This window comes from Lithobates pipiens, unplaced genomic scaffold, assembly GCF_037356315.1.
Source record: "Lithobates pipiens isolate NorthernLeopardFrog02 unplaced genomic scaffold, aLitPip1_a1.2 Scaffold_16, whole genome shotgun sequence".
In the NCBI taxonomy this organism is placed as follows: domain Eukaryota; kingdom Metazoa; phylum Chordata; class Amphibia; order Anura; family Ranidae; genus Lithobates; species Lithobates pipiens.
In genome coordinates, this window is record NW_027507748.1 from 45,113,437 (window position 1) to 45,137,222 (window position 23,786).

Below are 23,786 nucleotides of genomic sequence, written 5' to 3' on the forward strand. Positions count from 1 at the left end.
TTAACAAAATCCTTCATTGGAAACATCTGACCTCAATAATTTGCAGCGGAATTCCCATACTTTGGGCCATATTGCGTATATTTTTTTGCACTGCTGGTGAGTTCTCTGGACATCTGAGATTTCCATTTCTTTTGGTACAGCAGGTGTATGTTTCAATCATCATATTATAAAAAGTATTAAAAGTTCAACTAGAAGAGTAGGAGCCCCTTGTCATAGCCATAGTAGATGTAAAGACAACCAGACTTAGGCACTAACAAAGTTAAGAATCAGCATCTACCAAAGTGTCTGGCTCCTCTAGGTTGGGGCCTGATGAAAAAGAGTTAGCTCATGAATGTGATATGTATAGGCAATATAAATGAATACTTACGCTGCATGACATTGGGTTCGGCGTCAGTGGAAATTATGCCTTTGCCACCGTCCAGAGCCTTCTGAAAGGCGTCGATGCTAATAGAGTTAGAGGAGTTTATCAGTGATGTGAAGTAGGCGACTACACTTCCCTTCCTGAAGCCAACTACAATGATCTGGAAGTTGGTGACATTCAGAGTTCTTTTCATGTAATCAGTGAGCTGAAAAAAAAAAGGAAAAAGAGAGGCAATTAATTAAAACAAATTAAAAGGTCAACTAAATGAGCGGTCAACTTCTTTTTGGTATTGAAGGGTTAGAACTTCTATGGGGTTTATATTGTTGTCTGTGTTCCTTTTGGGGAGATTTCCCTTCACTTCCTGCTCATTTGACAGTCGGACAGAAAAAGTAGGTAGGGGAAATTTGCCCAATGGGAATTCAGACAGTAGCAAAAAAATATTTTACAGGAAGGGTTAAAGCGGTAGTAAACCCGCAATTTTATTTATTTTTTTTAAAACCTGCAAAGCAAAAGGCATAATGAGCTAGTATGCACCGCATACTAGCTCATTATGAAATACTTACCTTAGAACGAGGCCCCGACATCTCGCCCGATCCACGCCGAGGGAGCCGACATGCTCCCTCGGCGTCTCTTCCGGGTATCGCGGCTCCGGCGCTGTGAGTGGCCGGAGCGGCGATATCGTCACTCCCGCGCATGCGCGCGGGAGATTTAAATCCGGCCGGACGAGCGCTGCCGGATTTTCACGGAGAGAACCCCCTTGTGCGCATGCGCCGCTGCAGTCAGCGGCGCATACCGAGGTTTAGGAGATATTACGGTTTAGGAGATATTTTTTTTACCTACAGGTAAGCCTTATTATAGGCTTTCCTGTAGGTAAAAGTTAAAAAAGTGGGTATACAACCACTTTAAGGCTAGGACTCCGTTCAAGTTTATATAACTATTTATGTCCCCTTTAGGAAGTTTTGCCCTTTCTTACTTCCTTCTGACACCTGTCATCTGGACAGGTAATGTGTTTAGTCACCTGTCCAAGGGTATAATGGGGGCTGCCCATGCTGACTTTTAAGAATGCTAGCTTTTTGTCACTGACATGCAACCAGTATAGAAATATGCAGCTTGGGTAAAGCAAAATAAACTATAGTAAAAAGCTGTCACATAAACAACAATAACCTGTGGTCGCTGGCCTTATGCATATATGTGAACGGAGGTGGATTGACAGTGCTGCTGCTCTGTGCTGGGGGAACACTCACATAATGCACACCCACCATTGGGAATTAGCTGTCGCCAACAGCTCCCAGTCACTATTTACAATCATGAGCTATAGGAAGGACTAATCACATGATCACTGTCACATGGTCAGGAGCCCCCTACCAGCTTCTGTCAGAAAGATCCCTTAAAAGTGCCATTGGGTGGTAATGGTTAAATAAGAACTTCCAACAATCCAGATTAGATTTTGACTAGGATTGCACTGATACCTATACTAGTATCCAGTGGCGGCACGTTCATAGGGGGCGCAGGGGCGCTGCCCCGCTAATCCATGTGCCCGGCCTCTCATCTACATGCAGGGTGATGGGCGCATGGATTTCAACTGGTTTTTTTTTTAAGCACATAATTAGAGCCTGAGGCTCTGATTGGCTTCAAAAAAGGGTGGGCTTGGGGTGCAGAGCACTGAGCCCACCCAGTTGTGTGACAATAGAATAGAACTAATTTTCGCTGTTGTCTTCCTGATTCTCCTCCCAGCCAATCGGGTCTCAGGATCCACTTCCTGTTCGACCGAGAGGAGTAGTAACAGCCCTGGAGCGAGGAGTCGCTGTGAGGAGTAGCAGCCCTACTCTGGATCGTTGTCATCTGCCTCCTAAGGTAAGAAGGCCTCTGTCCATCCATCTGCCATGGGCAAGGCATCAGAACACCACAACGGTCATCTTGGTACACCCCGTACACCCAGCACTCGCCTGCAGTAAGGCTTGTTAGTTGTTACACTCAGCCAAGTTATTTCACACACAGACAAATTAGTGCCCTCATCAGTGCCACCCTATTAGTGCCGCCTCATCAGTGACCATCAGTGTAGCCTCATCAGTGACCATCAGTGGCCATTAGTGCAGCCTCATCAGCGCACATAAGTGAAAGAGAAAAATTACTTATTTACAAAGTTGTGCTTTGAAAACTGTCACATGACATTAAAAAAAGTATTGGTAATTGGTATCGGCGAGTACTTTAAAAAAGTATCGGTACCTGTACTCGGTCCTAAAAAAATGGTGCATCCCTAATTTTGACACACAATAACCTAAATGCCTTCTTGTGAGTTTGGTAAATAAATTCCTGAAGGCCACATATAATACAATAAATCCAGTGGATATGATACCTTATCCTAGAGTACAGATGAGTCTTTGAAGACCATAGAATGTATAGTTCCTGAAACTGTGTAGAAACTTTAAATGTGTGTTAAGGGAGTACTTACATTTACACTGAAAAGGTTAGCCAGGGTTTTGTAAGCTTGGCTGGAGGCATTATATAGATCTACGTTGAAATTCCTATCCCTCATCTGTAAACTGGATGGAAAAGCTTGGTTACCTATGGAGAGAAAGGACAATACATTTCTTTTATAACAATTAAAAATTTTGTTCTGTGTCTTAACAGAGCAGACAATCAGAATATATATCAAGTTCATGAAAAATACAGCCCAGATTGGCTGCCAGTGAAAGATAGAAGAAAAAGACCTTCTGAGATCCTTCTGGTGTAGCATTGAGACCTCACCACTTCCATTGTGACTCCTAACCCAAGGCTTGTAAAGTCACACCCATTGACTAAGATTTCTATGAGAGCTTTAAATAAATATACACAAACATTTTAAAATGTTTTAAAATATGAATGGTGTCAGTAGAGAAGGGAACGGGGTCAGTACAGAAGTGGACAGTGTCAGTAAAGAAGTAGATGGGGTCAGTAGAAAAGTGGACGTGTCAGTAGAGAAGTGGACGTGTCAGTAGAGAAGTGGACATGTCAGTAGAGCAGTGGACATGTCAATATAGAAGTGGATGGGGTCAGTAGAGAATTGGATGGGGTCAGTAGAGCAGTAGACATGTCAATAGAGAAGTGGACAGGGTCAGTAGAGAAGTGGATGTCTCAGTAGAGAAGTGGACGTGTTAGTAGAGAAATGGATGGGGTCAGTAGAGAAGTGGACGGGGTCAGTAGAGAAGTGAATGTGTCAGTAGAGAAGTGGATGGGGTCAGCAGAGCAGTGGACGTGTCAATAGAGAAGTTGACGTGTTAGTAGAGAAGTGGACGTGTTAGTAGAGAAGTGGATGGGGTCAGTAGAGAAGTGGACGGGGTCACTAGAGACGTGGACGGGGTCAGTAGAGAAGTGGATGTGTCAGTAGAGAAGTGGATGTGTCAGTAGAGAAGTGGACGGGGTCAGTAGAGAAATGGACGGGGTCAGTAGAGAAATGGACGGGGTCAGTAGAGAAGTGGACGTGTTAGTAGAGAAGTAGACGTGTTAGTAGAGAAGTGGATGGGGTCAGTAGAGAAGTGGACGGGGTCAGTAGAGAAGTGGACGGGGTCACTAGAGATGTGGACGGGGTCAGTAGAGAAGTGGACGGGGTCAGTAGAGAAGTGGACGGGGTCACTAGAGATGTGGACGGGGTCAGTAGAGAAGTGGACGGGGTCAGTAGAGAAGTGGACGGGGTCAGTAGAGAAATGGACGGGGTCAGTAGAGAAGTGGACGGGGTCAGTAGAGAAGTGGACGGGGTCAGTAGAGAAGTGGACGGGGTCACTAGAGATGTGGACGGGGTCAGTAGAGAAGTGGACGGGGTCAGTAGAGAAATGGACGGGGTCAGTAGAGAAGTGGACGGGGTCAGTAGAGAAATGGACGGGGTCAGTAGAGAAGTGGACGGGGTCAGTAGAGAAGTGGACGGGGTCACTAGAGATGTGGACGGGGTCAGTAGAGAAGTGGACGGGGTCAGTAGAGAAGTGGACGGGGTCAGTAGAGAAGTGGACGGGGTCAGTAGAGAAATGGACGGGGTCAGTAGAGAAGTGGACGGGGTCAGTAGAGAAATGGACTGGGTCAGTAGAGAAGTGGACGGGGTCAGTCGAAAAGTGGACGGGGTCAGTAGAGAAATGGACGGGGTCAGTCGAGAAGTGGACGGGGTCAGTAGAGAAATGGACGGGGTCAGTCGAGAAGTGGACGGGGTCAGTAAAGACGTGGATGTGTCAGTAGAGAAGTGGATGTGTTAGTAGAGAAGTGGATGTGTTAGTAGAAATGGACAGTGTCAGTAAAGAAGTGCACTGGACAATAAATGAATAGAAGGTTCTCTGTGTTGAGCGTCTTCCTGTTTATTTACAAACTGAAGCATAGTAAACACAGTTTATGATGCTTCAGTTATGAATGAACACAATTAGTGATTGGCGACAATCATTCACTGTGTTCATCCAGAAAAGGAATGACATATTTACCGGCCCCTTCCCCCCACCCCTTCCTGAAACAATCCACACAGCAGCTGGCAGGAGAGATGAGGAGGGAGACCAGCAGCGATGCGGGGGTGGGGGGGGGGGTCAATTACAGCAACTGTTTTTTTTTTCTGTTGGGATAAAGGTCAGTGGTAAATGGTTTGGCCCAACCCTCTAACTGACACATTTTTGGACACCTATGTCTGGTAAAGGAAGATGAAAAATGACAACTTACTGGCAGCCCAGGTGAGGCTTTGTCTATGCATCCAATGTACAGTAATAGGGGGGTTGGAGGATTGCACACTACAGTAAGAACTTTGCAGTATTTGAGTAGTAACAGATATAAGCACTTACTTGCACAAATCACGTTTTTGGAATCTAGGCAGGCGGAGTTCGAGGAACAAAATGTTGCGCTGTTAAAGCAGGGGATAGGATCTGTAACACAAATAAAGACCAAAGGGTTGATTTAAATGAGAAATATTGATGGTAAGATGGTCAGCTCTGATTAGTTAGTATCTTTCATCCTGTATTCTATAGACTAGTTGATTGTATATATTCTGTAACCAACTGCATTTACTACACAAGATATATGAGTGACAAATGTTCCTTAATGTATCAGATTGGCTCAAATTAACTGTGCACCATTGTTCCCAGTAAACACTGAAAATGGTGTAATGGCATGTATAGTACACGTGATTATGTGCGTACAGCATTTATGTATAAATTAATTCTAGTAGCTAGATGAATTCATGTGCATATGCATGTACACGCACGTGTTTGCACACTTATAGGTGTGTATATGTGCAAATGTCTTCAAAATATGCATCCTCGAGTGCGAGACACACGTTTATTTTTATGGATCTGAAAGCAGCACTAAAACATGCTGCTAAATGCTGCTGTGTGAAGGGATTCCGTGTCTATCATAGAACTGCTTTCAGGTCTTAAAGAAAAACAAAAGCGCTGTATAGATCTAAATGTCGTGTTTTTAACATCTTCGTACATGAGCCTTTTAATGTGTTCATCAACCTCTGCCTGCTTTGTTTAAAAAAAAAAAAGAAAAAAAAAGCTGTTGTTTACAGACCTCTATAGCTCAAGTTGGATTTTACATCTATTGAAACCTAATGAGTGAGCAGAATCGGTTGGCTGATTTGATAAAGAAGTTTAGAATAGTTTAGTATAGAAATCCAACTGAGAAGACCCATATGTTGCCAACATCCTAATTTGAACAAAATATAATAAAAAAGAGTACCCCACAAGGAATACTAAGGGACTTTTGAGGCAACTGATCAACAATTGATGAAAAAAGCATAGAAATGTATTACTATAAAAGTATATAAATATACATGGTGCATATAACACCAAACAGGAGTTGCATATACAACACAGACAGAATCATAAAACAAATATAAAAATGAAGATCTTTCAATACTGATCCCAACGCATTTCTAGACCTGTGTAGAGTCCTTTCTTCGGGACCATTACCTACGAAGTAGTGCTGCTACATGCTATAATGAGACAGTCACACATCCTCATTCCTGTAACTATGAACATGATTTTGATGTGTGACTCTGTCTCATTATAGAATATCAATATAACAGCACTACTCCGTATGTGCAGATCTTTCAATACTGATCCCAACGCGTTTCTAGACCTGTGTAGAGTCCTTTCTTCGGGACCATTACCTACGAAGTAGTGCTGCTACATGCTATAATGAGACAGAGTCACACATCCTCATTCCTGTAACTGTGAATATGATTTTGATGTGTGACTCTGTCTCATTATAGAATATCAATATAGCAGCACTACTCCATACGTAATGCCCCTGAAGAAAGGACTCTACACAGGTCCAGAAACGCGTCGGTCTCAGTATTGCATAATCTGCATTTTTTATATTTGTTATATGATTCTGTCTATGTTGCATATGCAAATCCTGTTTGGTGTTATACGCACCCTGTACTGTATATTTATATACTTTTATAGTAATACATTTCTATGCTTTTTTTCATCAATTGTTGGTCAGTTGCCTCAAAAGTCCCTTAGTATTCCTTAGCGGCGGTATCCTTTTTTAGAATTTTGATCAAGAAGAACTATCATGATTATCTAAACAGAACTGAATGCTTTGCCTGATCCAATCAACCCTAAGTGGTAGTATTTTGCCAAAGGAATAGCAGTTGCTTGAAACTACCTGCGCACGGAAGATGTGATGGAAATCATGTAACTCAAACTTTTCAACAGAGATTAAAATGTTTTCACTCCGTGAGGAATTTATTTATTTATGTGGGCCAGGTTTTCTTATCTCATAAGGAAATTCTCACTGTGCTGAGCTAGGAACCTGGCTTTTCAGAGGACTTATTTGAGTCACCAGCGTGTAAACTCTAAATTGAATGTCTATGAAGAAGCACTAGATGACACCTGCAGTAGATATTAATAGGTTGACTGAACAACCAAGCTCTGGGCTTGTCTTAGTCCTCAGCTTGGTCCTTTTAGGAAGATGAGGGAGGTCTTTTCCCTGTAGAACTAATGGAGGATGGACCCCTGAAACCAACTCCACTCTCAAGAAAAAATAAAAAATTTTGTGTAATCGCCTTTCTAATAAGCGGCAGAAGTAAGTCATGACTTCATCAACTGTCTACTGCGGAAAACCATTGAATTGCAGTGAGCTTTTTGTGCTATTTGAAAACTTCGAAACACTAAAGGATATCATAGAGAGATCTTTTGAAGGAGCTTGGCATAAGTATACTGATGGATTTCGATTTGTTTGAATATAAGTGCTTCTTGTAAAGATGTCAAATTGAGAGCGATAACACCAAAGCAAAAATGCAGATAGTAAATGTATGATTACAGTAATATTTGGACTCACATATGTATTATCACCCTTTGAGGGGGGCCTGTTGGTTCAGTTGAACCAGTTGAGTGAGGATAATGAATTGTGTATAGGTGTTTGAAGATGATGATATTGGACTGCACTCACCTAGACATTTTCGCCCAGGGTTGGTTAGGTTCTGATCCTGAATTCCTGGATAGCAGTTACATTCGTAGCTTCCCACGGTATTGGTACAGTAAGCGAGTTGTGAGCATGTGTTGCTTCCATTAGTGCACTCATTCACCTCTGTATAGACATAACATTTAGGGTTGTATATATTCTTTAGTTATTATGCTTGGGAATAAAAAATATATGACTTAAAACTAACATTGCACATTTTGTATTCTCCTTTTCACCCAGTAGATGGAGCTCTAACGTAATTTCATCATTTTTAAGACTTTCTTTACCTGCTTTGCTAAAAGAAAATGTCTGTTGTTTACAAACCACTACAGCTCAAGCTTAAACGTACACCTGTTTAAATCTAGTGAGTAATTGCTGAAGTCATGCCACAAGACGTTTGATATTTGTTATATGTTTTGTTCACTGTCACAAGGTTATGGGCCCTCAGATCACTGATAATGTTACCATCAGTAATCACACATGCCACTGAGATACGGGGCCCACACCTTACTACCTTGTTCTCAAATACTTACCTTCTCTAGGGTTTCTGTCTACCTTTGCTTTTCCCCTTCCCTATCCCCTTCCTCCCCGCCCTCCCTGACAGCCTACTTCTTCCTCTATCCGGGTTAAAAGATGGAAGTTAAAAAGTAATGTTACACATAAGGTTCTCACATACTTATGTACCTTGGTACTTGTGTATTTTTGTAATTTTGTATTACTGAACTTTCATTGATCCTGCAAATAAAAATATATTCAACCTTAAATCTAGTGAGTAAGATTTCCCCTAATGTCCTTTTCTGAAGGCTTCTGGATAATCTAAGGTCATTGGCATGCCATGCCTAGGAATTTAAATTATCCAGAAACCATCTCTGGAGTGAATGCAGTCTTATGGCTTATGCTATATTTCAAAGCCCCGATAAAGGAATTGACTTGATCCTCTGAAAAACATTGGCGTTTTCTTTTTGACTATCAATAAAAAGATTTTGGATCTATCTCATGATCAAAACATCTCATGCCCCTTTGTACACAAAGCTCAGCACCCACCACATACCAAGGCCATTTTGCTTATGAATCTGTACTCTGAGCAGTTCCTCAAGATGAACTGAGTATCCCAGGTCCCATTTGCAGGCCCAACATACACTCCGGGTTCCCTCAACTTTGGATTTATACCATCCAGTGCCACCTTAACAGATCATCTATCCCTACCCTAGACATCAAAAATGTCCTTTTCTAGTGACAGTTGGAAAAGTGAACGAAAATCTCCCCAATTGGAGCACAGGCCTTAAAAAATCCAAATAGAGGCTGTAACCGCTCCCTCAGCCAGAAAGTTAAAGTTTTGAATGAGATTGCACTTTCATTGTAGTCAGGTTGCTATTAACAAAGTGAAACTAAATTCAGAGATACGCACAATGAGAATTCTGGCTTACTAAGTTAAAGTGGAGAGTTCCACCCAAAAATGGAACTTCCGCTTTAAGTGACGGTGATCCCCTGACATGCCACATAAGGCATGTCGGGGGGGGGGGCAGATACCCTCTTTTTAGAGGCGTCCAGCTCTCACTTCCTTCCGGGGCTCCGTAAGAAAGTTCACCCCCTCCGCTGCAATCTTCTGGGACACGTCACAGGTCCCAGAAGATTGCCGGCCAATCACAGCGTGCATGCGCAGCTCATGCCCAGGTGTGAAGCCACAGCCGGGCATCCACAGTAGTGATGTCGGCGCCGTGCAGAGGAGGGGGAGAGGAGTGGGGCTTCCTACACCTGCATCGCTGAATCCTAAACAGATGAGTGTCCAATTGTTAAAAGTCAGCAGCTACACTGTAGCTGCTGACTTGTATTTCTTTATTTTTGGTGGAACTCCGCTTAAATAACAATAACCTTCATTACAGCATTGGGGTTCTTGGTTCAAATACCTGCCAGGACACTCGCTGCATAGCGTTTGCATGGGTTTCCTCCCACACTCCAAAGGTGTGCTGGTAGGTTAATTGATTCCTATCAAAACTGATCCTAGTATGTGTATGCATGGGAAATAAAGACATTTGATTGTGAGCTTCTTGATGTGAATGTACAGTATAGGAAGCACTGCATGAGTTGTCAATGCTATATAAATAAATACCCGTAATAAATATATCTTGTGGAATTTTACTTTTGATTGTATGACAGGTTTGCTTTAAGGATGTTCTCCTCTACGCTAATACATGACAAATCATATTTGATCCATTGACCTCATAGAAGGCTTACCTGTGCATACCCGTCCAGGGTTGGTGGGATTTTCATCCTGAAATCCGGATTGGCACTGACATGTGTAACCTCCAACTATCTTGGTACAGGTGGCATTTGGTGAACACGTGTTATTACCAGAGGTACACTCATCTGTATTACCAACACAGGACAAGGTTGTACATTAAACTCTTGATGCACAAAACTGCATTACACAAAAATACAGTTTTCTGATGCTTTACATAGAACATAATACATTTTCCATGATCTTTTAGATGCACAATTAAAACAGATCCCAATATTCTTATCATTGTGTCCTTTTTAGAACTTTACTTCTATGTATAGATATAGTAATTATAGGTGTACATAGAAGTCGATGTATTTACTGTCTACATAGGCAGGCCCTGCCTTCTACTTTGCTTCGCTGCACCACGAGTTGCGCTTTACGGCTCCTTCTCACAATGCAATTCTGTGAGTCGGATGATTCATTGAAAACAATGAGCTCTGAGTTGAGTTGAGAATTTTTATTCAACTGATAGAACTCATATTTCCATCAATTATCCAATCAAGTGAAAAGCAAATTCCTCTTTCTTTATATTTGTGTTCAACCAATCAGGTTCACAGGAAACTAATTGAGTGAAGATTCTCAACTCCTTTTTGTAAATCACCCCTATTATCTCAAAGTTGCAATTTGTGGCAATTTATCTATTATGTCACAGTGACCATAGTTTATAAGGGGTCCTGTGCCTCCTATTGCTTGGCACAACACGGCGTTTATTCTATACCCCCAAAATATATGCAATATTTTCTATATGCTGCACAAAATGCAGCATTTTGGGAAATTTTTCAGATAGAGATTTTTCTATTTCCATTTCCCTGGAACGTGCGTTGAGAATCATTTTTTATTTGCCACATTGGCAAAAATGTTACAGTCTGCGCTATTTTAATATTGTACGGCTGATAGTTTATATAAGTGTGTTTCTGGTTCTGAATTCCAAAGGACTACCTACCTTCATTTCCAATACATTATATATAACCCTTCCCCATGCTCATCTCCTTAATCTCCTCCTCACTTCCATAACCCCTCCCCATCTTCTCCCCTTTTCCTCACCTCCATAACCCCTACTCATCTCCTCCCTTCTCCCTCATCTCCATAACCCCTACTCATCTCCTCCATTTTCCCTCATCTCCATAACCCCTACTCATCTCCTCCCTTCTTCCTCATCTCCTCCCTTCTCCCTCACCTCCATAAGCCCTACTCATCTCCTCCCTTCTCCCTCACCTCCATAAGCCCTACTCATCTCCTCCCTTCTCCCTCACCTCCATAAACCTTACTCATCTCCTCCCTTCTCCTTCATCTCCATAACCCCTATTCATCTCTTGCCTTCTCCCTCATCTCCATAACCCCTACTCCTCTCTTCCCTTCTCCCTCACTTCCATAACCCCTACTCATCTTCTCCCTTCTCCCTCACCTCCATAAGCCCTACTCATCTCCTCCCTTCTCCCTCACCTCCATAAGCCCTACTCATCTCCTCCCTTCTCCCTCACCTCTATAAGCCCTACTCATCTCCTTACTTCTCCCTCACCTCCATAACCCCTACTCATCTCCTCCCTTCTCCTTCATCTCCATAACCCCTACTCATCTCTTCCCTTCTCCCTCACTTCCATAAACCCTACTCATCTTCTCCCTTTCTACATAACCCCTACTCATCTCCTCCCTTCTCCCTCATCTCCATAACCCTTACTCATCTCCTCTCTTCTCCCTTATCCCCATAACCCCTATTCATCTCCTCCCTTCTCCCTCATCTCCATAACCCCTCCTCCTCTCTTTCCTTCTTACTCATCTTCTCCCCTCTTCCTCATCTCTATAACCCCTCCTCATCTCTTACTCTCGTCCTCATCTCTTACTCTCGTCCTCATCTCGGTAACCCCAACTCATCTCCTCCTCCCTGCTCGTCACCACAACCTCTCTTAATTACTTTCTCTCTTCCTCATCTTCAAAACCACAAACTCAAATTTCCCCCCGCTCATCACCATAGCCTCTGCTCTACCCCCTCCATCTTTTACTCATTTCCATAGTCCCTCCTTGTCTTCTCCCCTCTTCCTCATCTCCATAGCCCATCCTCATCTTTTCCCGTCTTGCTCATCTTCCCCCTCTTCCTCATCTCCATAATCTCTCCTCATCGCTTACCTTCTTCCTCATTTGCATAACCCCTCCTCATCTCCATATCCCCTCCTAGTGCACAGGCAGCGAGCACAGGAAGTTATTAGCTAACAAGATTTCTGGCAGGATCAACAGGTATTGTATGCACTTATAGAACAAATGTAAATGTACACTTTTAATGGTATATTTAAAGAGGAAGTAAACCCGCCCAAAAAAATTCCAATTTTCTACTGTTACTCTGATACTGTACATCAGCCTTCATCCTATATATGTTATTTCTCAAAACGAGCGCTGTAAATACCTTTTTTTATCGTTTCCAAACTATCTCCCTTCCGGGTATCGCCCGCGCCATTTCAAATTCTGGCTTTGACGTCCTTTCCGGACATCATTTCCGCCCTTAGTTAGATTTCACTCCGGAAATCTCGCGCATGCGCCGTAGCGTCAATAGAAATCCTAACCAAGCCTCGATCTCGGTTGCCGTTACTAAGGCAACAAAGCATGTGACCAATATAGTAAACAGTCACAACAAGCTCTGCTCTGCTCTCCTCTCCTCTGCTCTATGAATCATTCCCCTGCGTGACGTCTTCAGTCACAAGGGGGAGTGTCAGGAAGAGCAGGGATAGCTTTACAACGCGAGACTTCTCCTCTGCCGCAATGAGGAGAATGCCTCGTATTAAAAAAAGGCAGAGAGGCAGGAAGATGAAAGTCGGCAATACAGTATACGCCGCATTCGCACGACCACACTGCGCAAGCGCGGCTGACGTCACGGAAATGTAAACGGCGGTTTTTACGAAAATGTGACAAGCAAGTTCACTTTCTCAGGCAGCGATCAGCTGCCTGAGAAAAGTATTATCTAACAAGCTAAACATGTTTAGGAGGGTTTACTTCCTCTTTAACAATTCTAAAGGGAACAAATAAAAGAAGTGAATTTTTAGGGTTTACATACACTTTAAAGTGGAGTTCCGTCTTGGGAAAAAAAATATATTTTAAATACTGTAGCTGCTGAGATTTACTATATGGACACTTACCTGTCATGGGAGCCCATGATGTTGGCACTGCAGCCGATCTTCAGGTCGACTGTGGGGTGGTGCCACCGCCATTCCAGGAAAGGGAACCCGGCAGTGAAGTCTTTTGGATTCACAGCCAGGTCCCCACTGTACATATGCGCCGCACTTTCTGATTGGCTCGGCAGCAGAGGAAGGAGAAGGGGGTCGAATTTGTGGCCCGGTCTCCCAGAAGTAGGGAAGGGGACCTGTGAAATATGGGTACCTGTTCCCCCCTTCCCCCGAAAGGTACCAAATGTGACACCGGAGGGGGGAAGCAATTAAGTTCCGCTTTTGGGTGGAACTCCGCTTTAAGCAGTTAGGTTGAGTCATTATATTCCTTTCTTTTTAGGTAGATGATGTCATAGGAGGAGGCCATTCCTGTTGAAGAAGCCTTCTCCAATAGAAGCCCTTAAACTGCAGACTTCCATAGGTTATAATGTGTGAGAGGAGAGTGGATTGGTAAGCCTCTGCCTCAGTACTCGCTTCAGAGCTCACTGACCTAAACCAAATCATGAATTGCTTTATTGGAATGTTACCTAAACTAATACATGAAGCTGGACGGTCTGGCAGGCCACATCACCACCAACTTTTTAAAACTATACATTAAGAGGAGTTGACCTTATATTGTTTATCTCAATTTCCTTTTTCTCTGATGAGTGCATAAGAAAAAATAAATAAATATATATATATATATATATATATATACACTTACCAAATTCACACTGTATTCCAGGAACATCGGGGCTAAAATCGTAATAGCCAGCATTGCATTGGCAAGTAGATGTCCCGATGTTCGATAGGCAGGTGGCATATTGGGAGCATCTGTTAACATCCACGGCACAACTGTTTTGGGCTGTAAACACAAAAACATCAGTATTGCATTAATATCATTGTGAAAATTTTCTATCCAGCAACAAATAAGTAAGACTGCATGATGCCCCTGTTACCTTAGAGCCATGATATAGCTAGTAATCATAAGCCATATTCAGATGTTGATTTTTCATTTAAAATGGGTTGTGTGAAAGTTGTGGAATTCTATGTGTCAATTGTTGTCAAATCGCCAAGGTTGGAGATGTTAAAATGGCAGTATATGTGGAAGACAGATGGTGTCTAAAGCCCCCCACCTCTGTTCAGAGATAGTCTTTCCATTTTAACCACTTCGCATCCAGGCCATTTCTGACATTTCTCTCCTACATGTAAAATTCCTAATTTTTTTGCTAGAAAATTACATAGAACCCACAAACATTATAAAATTTTTTTTAGCAAAGACCCTAGAGAATACAATGGGGGTCGTTGCAACTTTTTATCTCGCACGGTATTTGCACAGCAATTTTTCTAACACGTTTTTTTCCGAAAAAAAAAACTGTTTCATGCTTAAAAAAAAAAACAGTAAAGTTAGCCCAATTTTTTTGCATAATGTGAAAGAGGAGGATACGCCGAGTAAATAGATACCCAACATGTCAGGCTTCAAAATTGCACGTGCTCGTGGAATGGCGCCAAACTTTGGTATTTAAAAATCCCCATAGGCGACGCTTTAATTTTTTTGACTGGTTACATGTTTTGGGGTACAGAGGAGGTCTAGGGCTAGAATTATTGCTCTCGCTCTAACGTTCGCGGCGATACCTCACATGTGGGGTTTGAACACCGTTTTCATATGTGGGCGGGACTTACGTATGCGTTCGCTTCTGTGTGCGAGCTCACGGGGACAGGGGCACTTTACTTTTTTTTTTTTTATTGTTAATTTTATTTTTATTTTTTTAGTTTGACACTTAAAAAAAAAATTTAAAAAAAATGTATGATTTTTATTCCTATTACAAGGAATGTAAACATCCCTTGTAATAGGAATATGGCACGATTGGACATATTTACAGTGAGATATGTGGTCAATAAGACCCCATATCTCACCTCTAGGCTGGGAAGAATAAAAAAAAGGAAAAAAAAACGATCATGGTTTCCCTGCTAAATTGGCGCCGTTATTTTGAATACCGAGGCCGGGCGTGAAGTCATAACATCGCACCCGGCCTCCGAATGATCATAGAGACTCCGGGGACGATCTGGTCCGCCGGAAATCTCTATGGTAACTGGCGGGGGCCGGCGGATCCTGTCACCGACTCACCGATGGAAGCAGTGAGTCGGTACAAGCACCGTAGGACGGCGGGAGGGGGGGGCGTCCCCTCCCGCCGCCCATAAGAACGATCAATCGGTGGAACAGCCGCCATGATCATTCTTATGGTGCAGGGAATCGCCGGCTGAAAACGCTGATATCTGAATGATGTCTGTGGCCTCAGGCATCATTCAGATATAACCACTGAAAGCCCATGACGTCAATAGACGTAGTATGGGCACCAAGTGGTTTTAACCACCTCAATACAGTGCAGTTACACCCCCTTCCTGACCAGACCAATTTTCAGCTTTCAGCGCTCTCACAGTTTGAATGACAATTACTCAGTCATCCTACACTGTATCCATATGAAACTTGCGTCCTTTTTTCCACACAAATAGAGCTTTCTTTTAGTGGTATTTAATCACTAGTGGGTTTTTTATTTTTTGTGCTATAAATAAAATAAAACGTAAATTTTGTGAAAAAAATGCCTTTTTCTTCGTTTCTGTCATACATTTTTGCTAATTAGTAATTTTTCTTCATAAATTTTGGCCAAAATTTATACTGCTACCTATCTTTGGTAAAAATAACCCACATTAGTATATATTATTTGGTCTTTGTGAAAGTTATAGAGTCTACAAACTATGGTGCCAATCACTGAAAATTGATCACTTCTGATCAGGCCTTCAGTACATCAGGTGTATCTCATTTCTTGAGACACTAACAAGTCAGGAAAGTACAAATACCCCCCAAATGACCCCTTTTTACAAAGTAGACATCCCAAGGTATTAAGTAAGTAGCATGGTGAGTTTTTTTAAGTTGTCATTTTTTCCCACAATTCTTTGCAAAATGAAGATTTTTTATTTTTTTTAATTTTTTTTTACTAAATTGTCATATTATCAGGTTATTTCTCACACACAGCATATGCATACAACAAATTACACCCCAAAATACATTCTGCTACTCTTCCTGAGTACGGCGATACCACATGTGTGAGACTTTTACACAGCCTGGCCACATACAGAGCACCAACATTGATGTAGTACCTTCAGACGTTCTACGAGCAAAAATGACGCATCTCATTTCTCAACCACCTATTGCACTTTTGAAGTCCCTAGAGTACCAGGACAATGGAATTTCCCATAAAATTACCCCATTTTGGAAAGCAAACACCCCAATGTATAATCTGTGAGGCATAATGAGTCTTTTGAACGGTTCATTTTTTTCCAGAAGTTTTTGGAATATGTGGAAAAAAATTAAAACGCATTTTTTTTTACACAAAATTGTCAATTTATAAGATATTTCTAACACATAGCATGTATATAGCAAAAATTACACCCCAAAATACATTCTGCTACTCCTCCCGAGTATGGCGATACCACATGTGTAGGACTTTTACACAGCCTGGCCACATAGAGAGGCCGAACATTGAAGTAGTACGTTCAGGCGTTCTAGGAGCATAAATGACACATCTCATTTCATTCCTACCCATCACACTTTTGAAGGTCCTGGACCACCAGGACAGTGAAATTACCCACAAAATGACCCCATTTTGGAAAGCAAACACCCCAACGTATATTCTATGAGACATGGGCTGGAGATAGGTGCTCGGGTACTCTGATGGCCTGGTGACAGTTACTCGGGTACTCTGATGGCCTGGTGACAGGTACTCGGGTACTCTGATGGCATGGTGACAGGTACTCGGGTACTCTGATGGTCTGGTGACAGGTACTCGGGTACTCTGATGGTCTGGTGACAGGTACTCGGGTACTCTGATGGCCTGGTGGTAGGTACTCGGGTACTCTGATGGCCTGGTGGCAGGTACTCGGGTACTCTGATGGCCTGGTGGCAGGTACTCGGGTACTCTGATGGCCTGGTGACAGGTACTCGGGTACTCTGATGGCCTGGTGACAGGTACTCGGGTACTCTGATGGCCTGGTGACAGGTACTCGGGTACTCTGATGGCCTGGTGACAGGTACTCGGGTACTCTGATGGCCTGGTGACAGGTACTCGGGTACTCTGATGGCCTGGTGACAGGTACTCTGATGGTTTGGTGACTGGTATTTGGGTACTCTGAAGGGCGGTGACAGGTACTCATATGGACTGTGACAGGTACTCGGGTACTCAGATGGACTGTGACAGGTACTCTGGTACACAGATGGACTGGAACAGGTACTCGGGTACTCAGATGGGCTGTGACAGGTACTCGGGTACCCTGATGGACTGTGACAGGTACTCGGTACTCTAATGGACTGTGACAGGTACTCGGTACTCTAATGGACTGTGACAGGTACTCGGGTACTCTAATGGACTGTGACAGGTACTCGGGTACTCTAATGGACTGTGACAGGTACTCGGTACTCTAATGGACTGTGACAGGTACTCGGGTACCCTGATGGACTGTGACAGGTACTCAGTACTCTAATGGACCGTGACAGGTACTCGGGTACCCTGATGGGCCGTGACAGGCACTCGGGTACCCTGATGGGCCGTGACAGGTACTCGGGTACCCTGATGGGCCGTGACAGGTACTCGGGTACCCTGATGGGCCGTGACAGGTACTCGGGTACCCTGATGGGCCGTGACAGGTACTCGGGTACCCTGATGTGCCGTGACAGGTACTCGGGTACCCTGATGTGCCGTGACAGGTACTCGGGTACCCTGATGTGCCGTGACAGGTACTCTGGTACTCTGATGTGCCGTGACAGGTACTCGGGTACTCTGATGTGCCGTGACAGGTACTCGGGTACTCTGATGGGCTGTGACAGGTACTCGGGTACTCTGATGGGCTGACAGGTACTCTGATGGGCTGTGACAGGTACTCGGGTACTCTGATGTGCTGTGACAGGTACTCAAATACTCTGATGGACTGTGACAGGTACTCTGATGGACTGTGATTGACAGGTACTATGAGGGGTGGTGACAGGTCCTCTTTATTGGGGGGGGGGCAATCAGTATGATTGGTGTACACTGTATGCGGTAACGAGATGTTACCGCAATCTCCTCCTCACACACGATCGGTGTGTGAGGAGGAGAACCCAGTAACATCCCGTTACCGCAGTTTGTTTACATTTTTGTGATCGGCTGTGAAAGGATCACAGCCGATCACGTGGGTAAACAGCCGGCCAATGGCTGTTTACCAGCGTCGGTGATGAGCAGTGTTCCCGGGAAACACGCCGCCACCGACGTGCACGCGCAGCACGTCATTTGACGGCCGGCGGTCAGCAACTAGTTAAAGAAGAATTCCAGTTATGGCAATGTTTACATTGGTGCAGCTTGGACTAACATAACTATGTCTATACCATACATGTGGGATCCCTTTAGACGCTGGAGGTCACTGCAATAGGCACCCCTGCTACAGTGATGTCCACTAGGTGCCGGAAGTAAAGAGCATGACATCACCATGCCGCCTCTCCAATTAGATTGGAGCTTTGGATTCATTGAAAAAAACTCAAAGTAATCTCTGAACGGCCCACATGCTGGGCATCCAACCTTCTGTGTTCAGGATACATCAGGGCAACCTCTCGGCATGGGACCCAAAAGCAAGTGGAGATGACTGCAGTGGCAGCGTCTACTATGAGGATTTCCAGCGTCTAGAAGGATCCCACCGGTATGGTATATGCATAGTTATACTGGTCCAAGCTGGACAAACGTAACTATGTACAAATATCCATAACTGGAATTCTTCTTTAATGTAGATGGCCTCTTGTTATCCAGTTGTACTCTTTGTCCTTGAAAGAATGTCCCTTTACTTTAAATTTTAGGAAAGGTGCTTAGTGTTGGCTTGTAGAATTTGCCCTCCTGTGTTGGGTCATTCATTTGTTGAGAATTCTTTTATTTTTTTTGTGTACAAGCTTCTGTCTCAGTGTACTTGGACAATCAATATATAGCTTGACAGATTCCATGGTGGCTGGATTAAGCCCCGTACACACTATCAGATTTTCTGCTGAGTTTTTCCTTCAGATTTACCAAAACCATATAATATGAGGTCAAATCTTAGGAGTTTCAATGTGTATGCAATCAGGCAGGCCCTTGTACTACATGGTTTTGGTAAATCTGAAGGAAAAACTCAGCAGACAATCTGATAGTGTGTACGGGGCTTTAGAGTCACTGAGTTACCCATGAGGGGTATGTTCCTATCACTCATTAGGACTGAGGAAGTGGCTTGGACAACCTGAAGGGTCATCTGTGCTAAGCATTGCTGTTCATTCATTCAGATATAATGGTCCTCTATGGGAACCCTTGTATCCGAACAGACAGGCAGGTAGGTCACACATTAAAAACACATAAAATTCCAGTAGTAGATGACCATCTTAAGTCTGCTGCTATTGGCTGTCCAAGTTTTGTAGATTAATGCCTTGTACACACGGTCGGACATTCGGAACCACAAAATCCGTTGGATTTTTTCCGACGGATTTTGTCCGTTGCATACACACAGTCGGACAAAGTTGTCGGAAGATCGCTCGGAACGTGATGGCGTTCGTTCGTTACGACGGAACTACGCTGAGGCTAGTAGCCAATAGCTTTGGTCTTGTAATTTTATCTGAGCATGCGTGGCACTTTGTCCGATCAGAATTCTATACAAATGATCGGAAAAAATAGCTAATGGAATGATAGATAGATAGATATATAGATAGATAGATAGATAGATAGATAGATAGATAGATAGATAGATAGATAGATAGATAATGGATAGCTACGCAGATAGATAGATAGATAGATAATGGATAGATAGATAGATAGATAGATAGATAGATAGATAGATAGATAGATAGATAGATAATGGATAGATAGATAGATAGATAGATAGATAGATAGATAGATAGATAATGGATAGATAGATAGATAGATAGATAGATAGATAGATAGATAGATAGATAGATAGATAGATAGATAATGGATAGATAGATAGATAGATAGATAGATAGATAGATAATGGATAGATAGATAGATAGATAGATAGATAGATAGATAGATAGATAGATAGATAATGGATAGATAGATAGATAGATAGATAGATAATGGATAGATAGATAGATAGATAGATAGATAGATAGATAGATAGATAGATAGATAATGGATAGCTACGTAGATAGATAGATAGATAGATAGATAATGGATAGATAGATAGATAGATAGATAGATAGATAGATAGATTGATAATGGATTGATAGATAGATAGATAGATAGATAGATAGAAAGATATATAGATTGATAATGGATTGATAGATAGATAGATAGATAGATAGATAGATAGATAGATAGATAGATAGATAGATAGATAATGGATTGATAGATAGAGAGATAGATAGATAGATAGATAGATAGATAGATAATGGATTGATAGATAGATAGATAGATAGATAGATAGATAGATAGATAATGGATAGCTACGCAGATAGATAGATAGATAGATAGATAGATAGATAGATAGATAGATAGATAATGGATAGCTATGTAGATAGATAGATAGATAGATAGATAGATAGATAGATAGATAGCTTTATCACAATGTGACATCATGGGGGTTATTTACTAAAGGCAAATCCACTTTGCACTAAAAGTGCACTTGGAAGTGAAGTCGCTGTAGATCCGAGGGGGACATGCAAGCAAAATAAAAAACAGCATTCTGGCTTGCACATGATTGGATGATGCAGAGCTTCCCCTCATTTCAGATCTACCCCTCAGATTTACAGCGACTGCACTTACAAGTGTACTTGTAGTGCAAAGTGGATTTGCCTTTTGTAAATAAACCCCCCATGTCAGTAAATATTGATCTTTCTTTTTTAGTCCTCCAATAAAAAGGTCATTAAAACCACCTTGCATTTTATTGGTTGAGTCACTACAACAGCTGGCTTCTAGGAGGACAAACTTCCAATGTGTGACGATCTGCCGTTTTTGTTTCTTTGTGTAGGATAGAGATAATGTATACCCAACGTGTCCTGGATTTCAGGGAACATGCTAAATAAATACATGCTAAATACACACACAGGGGGTTATTTACTATAGTAAAATCCACTTTGCACTGCAAGTGCACTTGGAAGTGCAGTGGCTCTAAATCTAAGGGGTAGATCTGAAACGAGTGGAAGCTCTGCTGATTTTATAATCCAATCATATGCAAGCTAAAATGCTGTTTTTTATTTTCCTTGCATGTCCCCCTCGGATCTACAGCGACTTTACTTCCAAGTGCACTTGCAGTGCAAAGTGGATTTTCCTATAGTAAATAACCCATAACCCCCATAGGGTATGGAAAATGTTTTACCCGTCCAATCAGTCCTGGTTGTCGACCTAACCTTTTTTTTTTTATTTATTTTTTTTATTACGGCAGGTAAAAAAATACAACTTGATCTCCTCCCCACCCTCAGCCCATGATTGGACGGTGAATAAGCAGCAGCACACTGTGTTGTGTTCATCCTTCTACTCACTCTGTTCTCTTCTGCTGTCAGCATGTTTCTGGTTAATACATGTGCATTGCAGGACACCTGACCTTATAACTGTATTCACTGTTTTGTTTTTTGTTTTGTTTAGTTTTTTTCAGTATCTACCTAGAGTTTATCTCTGCTATAGTAAAGGATTGTTACAGATATATAGACATTAGAAAGACACACAGGGTTTGTAATCGAACAACAAAGAGAGTGTCTGATTTACCACTGAAGCTGTATGATCCTTTCTCGATTTTTAGAGCCGAGCTGTTCAGTGCATTAGTGAAATCTTGGCTAATGTTCGCCACTGTGAGGTTAACGGCAAGGTTTGTGATGATGTCATAGTCCACGATGACGCTACCGGCTTTCAGACTCTTCAACACAACACGCATTTTGCCGGACTTGATATATTCTAGTATCACGGCGCTCAGATACTTTAGCAGCTGGAGGACAGACAAAAAGAATAAATGAGAATGTGTCCTAAAACAATTACTCCCTATGGGCCATTATATTAAAATAAAAATAAAAAAACTTCCATTAATAATTATAATTATTATAATTATAATATAATAATAAGAATTGGTTAATTCAACTTGGAGGTAAATCCAAATTCAACTCTCACTCCCAGTAGCTTATGTTTTTTTTTTTTTTTTAATAATTCTTACATGGAAATGCTTCTTGCAGCCCTGACACGCAGTACAGAGCTCTGTGCTGGCAGAGTTGAGTAACAGCCACACACACCAAAACAAGACTTGTATTGCAGACAAAGCAGAGACGGGGAGAGGGCGGGCTGGAGAAGCTCTGTTGTACTGTACAAAGTGCACAGGGTCCAGTGCTGGTGCGTATTAAACTGCACAGTCATATTTAGACATTCCACACAACTGCTGTAACAGTAAAGTGGAGGTGAGACTAGAAAAATAAAGGTAGTTACTACAATGTCTATCTGACTGCATATCTATTTATATGGTTTCAATACAATTATATGATATTTCAAAAAAAAAAAACACTCAAATCTCAGCTGCCCTTTTCAATCTTTTTAACACCAAAGGACCCTTCATAACTTTCCATTCTGAAGGAACACCTGCTAATGCATTATTATATCCACAGCTCATGGTACACCAGCATGATAGTCAGTGAGAAGAATGTTCCTTCCATTGGTGATCAGTGGGAAGAATGTCCCTTACATTGGTGATCAGTGAGAAGAATGTTCCTTACATTGGTGATCAGTGGGAAAAATGTCCCTTACATTGGTGATCAGTGAGAAGAATGTTCCTTACATTGGTGATCAGTGGGAAAAATGTCCCTTACATTGGTGGTCAGTGGGAAGAATGTCCCTTACATTGGTGATCAGTGGGAAGAATGTTCCTTACATTGGTGATCAGTGGGAAGAATGTTCCTTACATTGGTGATCAGTGAGAAGAATGTTCCTTACATTGGTGGTCAGTGGGAAAAATGTCCCTTACATTGGTGGTCAGTGGGAAGAATGTCCCTTACATTGGTGATCAGTGGGAAGAATGTTCCTTACATTGGTGATCAGTGGGAAGAATGTTCCTTACATTGGTGATCAGTGAGAAGAATGTTCCTTACATTGGTGATCAGTGAGAAGAATGTCCCTTACATTTGTGATCAGTGGGAAGAATGTTCCTTACATTGGTGATCAGTGGGAAGAATGTTCCTTACATTGGTGGTCAGTGGGAAGAATGTTCCTTACATTGGTGATCAGTGAGAAGAATGTTCCTTACATTGGTGATCAGTGGGAAGAATGTTCCTTACATTGGTGATCAGTGGGAAGAATGTTCCTTACATTGGTGATCAGTGGGAAGAATGTTCCTTACATTGGTGATCAGTGGGAAGAATGTTCCTTACATTGGTGATCAGTGAGAAGAATGTTCCTTACATTGGTGATCAGTGATCAGTGGGAAGAATGTTCCTTACATTGGTGGTCAGTGGGAAGAATGTTCCTTACATTGGTGATCAGTGATCAGTGGGAAGAATGTTCCTTACATTGGTGGTCAGTGAGAAGAATGTTCCTTACATTGGTGATCAGTGAGAAGAATGTTC

At 42.3% G+C, this 23,786-nt stretch overlaps 1 protein-coding gene across 2 annotated transcripts in view; it reads right to left on the bottom strand.

Moving 5' to 3' along the window:
* Window positions 1-23,786, bottom strand: part of LOC143981755 (uncharacterized) — a 64,709-nt gene that overhangs the window by 3,493 nt on the left and 37,430 nt on the right. For both annotated transcript variants that reach the window (XM_077479836.1, XM_077479835.1), the window contains exons 5-11: window positions 21,952-22,168; window positions 13,914-14,054; window positions 10,013-10,144; window positions 7,766-7,903; window positions 5,149-5,229; window positions 2,814-2,926; window positions 368-566 (exon numbers count right to left, since the gene is read on the bottom strand). In XM_077479836.1, coding sequence (XP_077335962.1) covers window positions 368-566; window positions 2,814-2,926; window positions 5,149-5,229; window positions 7,766-7,903; window positions 10,013-10,144; window positions 13,914-14,054; window positions 21,952-22,168 — 1,021 coding nt within the window. The remainder of the gene's footprint in view (window positions 1-367; window positions 567-2,813; window positions 2,927-5,148; window positions 5,230-7,765; window positions 7,904-10,012; window positions 10,145-13,913; window positions 14,055-21,951; window positions 22,169-23,786) is intronic.